Here is a 2,603-nt window from a genome sequence, read left to right on the forward strand (position 1 = left end):
TTAAAATTTTTTTATTTATTTCACTCCTAGTTTATTCAACAAAATACATACACAATAAATTGTGCAGCAATTACAGAAGCTTGAGATTAACGAACATATATATATATAAATAGTATAGTAAATCGCAGAAAAATTGTTTGGTGAAAGCAGCTTAATTGACTGGTGTAGCAACCAAGCAGAGTGGAATTTTCTTACGCATTGCGACTCCTGTAGCTTCTTCCATATCAATATCCTCCGGTGACATCCCCTTGGGAAGTTCCCAATCAAAGCGGAACAAAAGATTCGCAAGTGCGAGCTCCACAACTGCGATGGCAAAACTGGCTCCAGGGCAACCTCTTCTGCCAGCACCGAAGGGTAACAACTCAAAATGTTGTCCTCTGAAGTCAATCTCGTTATTTAGAAACCTCTCAGGCCAGAATCTTTCTGGCTTCTCCCAGTGCTTCGGATCCATTCCAATTGCTGCTGCATTGAAGAGCACTCTGGTTTTTGCGGGGATTTCGTATTTGTTGTCGATGACGCAGTCCTCTAATGTTTCTCTTGGGATCCATAGTGGGGCGGGTGGATGGAGTCTCCATGCCTCTTTGATCACCATTCTTAGGTATGCGAGTTTTGGAAGATCGCTTTCTTCTACTTTTGACTGTCCTTTGCATACTTTCCTAACTTCTTCTTGAGCTTTCTTGAGGACTTCCGGATTTCTCATCAGTTCTGCCATTGCCCATACGATTGTCACCGAGGAACTATCGGTGCCAGCCATGAATATGCCCTGCAATTCATCATCACAATATACATATATAAGAAAATCATGATTGTAAACAGGGACAATGAAGCAAATATTGGGTTAATTGGGTGTCATATAGATATAGTACGCATACCAAGAGAAGACCCTTCAAATTTACATCTGTCAGAGTAAATTCTTTCTCCATTTCCTTTTGAACTCGAAGCAATACATCGACGATGTCTTCGTGATCTTGTTTAGCCCTCTTCGGGTCTCTGTGTTCTTCCATTTTTTTGCTCAAAAAGATGTCCACTTCCTCCATATTTTTTTTCAATCTCCTGTCTACTCCATTGAACTTGTTTAGCCAAGCCAACCATGGAAAATAATCAGCCACGTTGAACTCAGCAGCCAACTGCTGCGTATCATGAAACACATGCTGATATTTGCCACTCCTTTCATCGAAATCTTCATGTTCTTCAGCACTGCTAATCTCTCCGAAAGCCACCCGACGAACAGTGTTATTCGACAGAGCGAACGTGATCACGCTCAGATCCACAGGGTTTTCGGAATTAGCAACACGATCAATCATGAAGGTCATCTCTTCATCACGTACTTTTGCGAAAGATTGGACCCTTTTGTTGGACAGCAGCTCCAGAACAGCGATTTTCTTCGCTTCTCTCCAGTAGTCACCATACGGTGCTACGGAGATGGTACCTAAATTGTAGGTGATTCTCTTGAGAGAATACAAGACGGGTCTCCCCGAAAAGATAATATCGTGCTTCTTAAAGATTTCTCGTGCCATATCGGCCGATGACACGACGAGGGTCGGCACGGATCCTAGCTGCAAGAACATGAGGTCTCCATATGTTTTGGACAATTTAATGAGAGCCCTATGAGGCAACTTTCCAAGCTGGTGAAGGTTGCCTATAATCGGGAGCTTCTTAGGACCAAGTGGGAGCTTTCTTTTCTTTTTCGTCAATTTTAATAACAATAAAATTGTGATGAAACTGATGAAAAGCAGCAAGAAAATTTCGGAACTCATTTTCTGCTCGGTGTAAGATAGAGAGCTGCTTTGATTTGATGATCGATACATGAGCTCTGCTAAATTTATAGAGACGATGAGAAGATTATCAGCCGGTTTCTTGTGCAGACAAATACGACTTCGGTACATCAATATTGCAAAAACAAATAATTGAATTGGGTTTTTAAAAAATTAATGATCATAGATATTTAAAAACAAATATTTTTAAAAAATTTCTTCAGTGAAAAGAAATAATTTGATAGTTCAGCTTGGTATTTTCAAAAAGTGGGTCTAACGTGTAACAATTTTACAAATCTATATCTATGATACGAGTCGATTTGATTTATATTTTTATTAAAAATTAATATTTTTAAACATAAAAAATAATATTTTTGACTTAAATCAAAATATATTGCACAATACATGTTTAACATGAAAAATAATATTTTTTACTCAAATCAATATATGTTACACAATATTTTTTCGTAATATAACTAACAATAAATGATGTTTTTACATTAAAAAATAATATTTTTTTCATAAAAAACAATAATTTTCATGGTTCTAATAGTTTTCAAAAAATTAATATTTTTGCATTGAAAAAAATAATAATAGTTTTCATGCGTAAGATCGGATTTGATATCTGTATCATAATGTTGACACGTGAGACAATATCACATGAATTTTCATACATTTCAAGATTATATTCTTTTTATTTCCATTCTTGATATTGATTCCATGGCGGAAGTGTAAAAAAAATAAAAATAAGAAAATGTTTTTGGGTTATAAATTTCGTTTAAATGAATTAATATTTCATGTTTCTGAATATTATTTCACCATTATTTTTTTAAGATTTATCCTTTAACT

At 35.8% G+C, this 2,603-nt stretch overlaps 1 protein-coding gene across 1 annotated transcript; it reads right to left on the bottom strand.

Moving 5' to 3' along the window:
* LOC140985525 (strychnine-11-hydroxylase-like) lies at positions 1–1,895 on the bottom strand. The gene is made up of 2 exons (XM_073453360.1): positions 873–1,895; positions 1–763 (listed from the first exon to the last, which is right to left on the bottom strand). Exons 1-2 carry the CDS (start codon positions 1,884–1,886, stop codon positions 152–154), a joined length of 1,626 nt encoding a protein of 541 aa, XP_073309461.1. The 5' UTR covers positions 1,887–1,895; the 3' UTR covers positions 1–151.
* Between the last annotated feature and the right edge of the window lie 708 nt (positions 1,896–2,603).

This window comes from Primulina huaijiensis, chromosome 10 (genome assembly GCF_012295235.1).
Source record: "Primulina huaijiensis isolate GDHJ02 chromosome 10, ASM1229523v2, whole genome shotgun sequence".
Taxonomy (NCBI): Eukaryota; Viridiplantae; Streptophyta; class Magnoliopsida; order Lamiales; family Gesneriaceae; genus Primulina; species Primulina huaijiensis.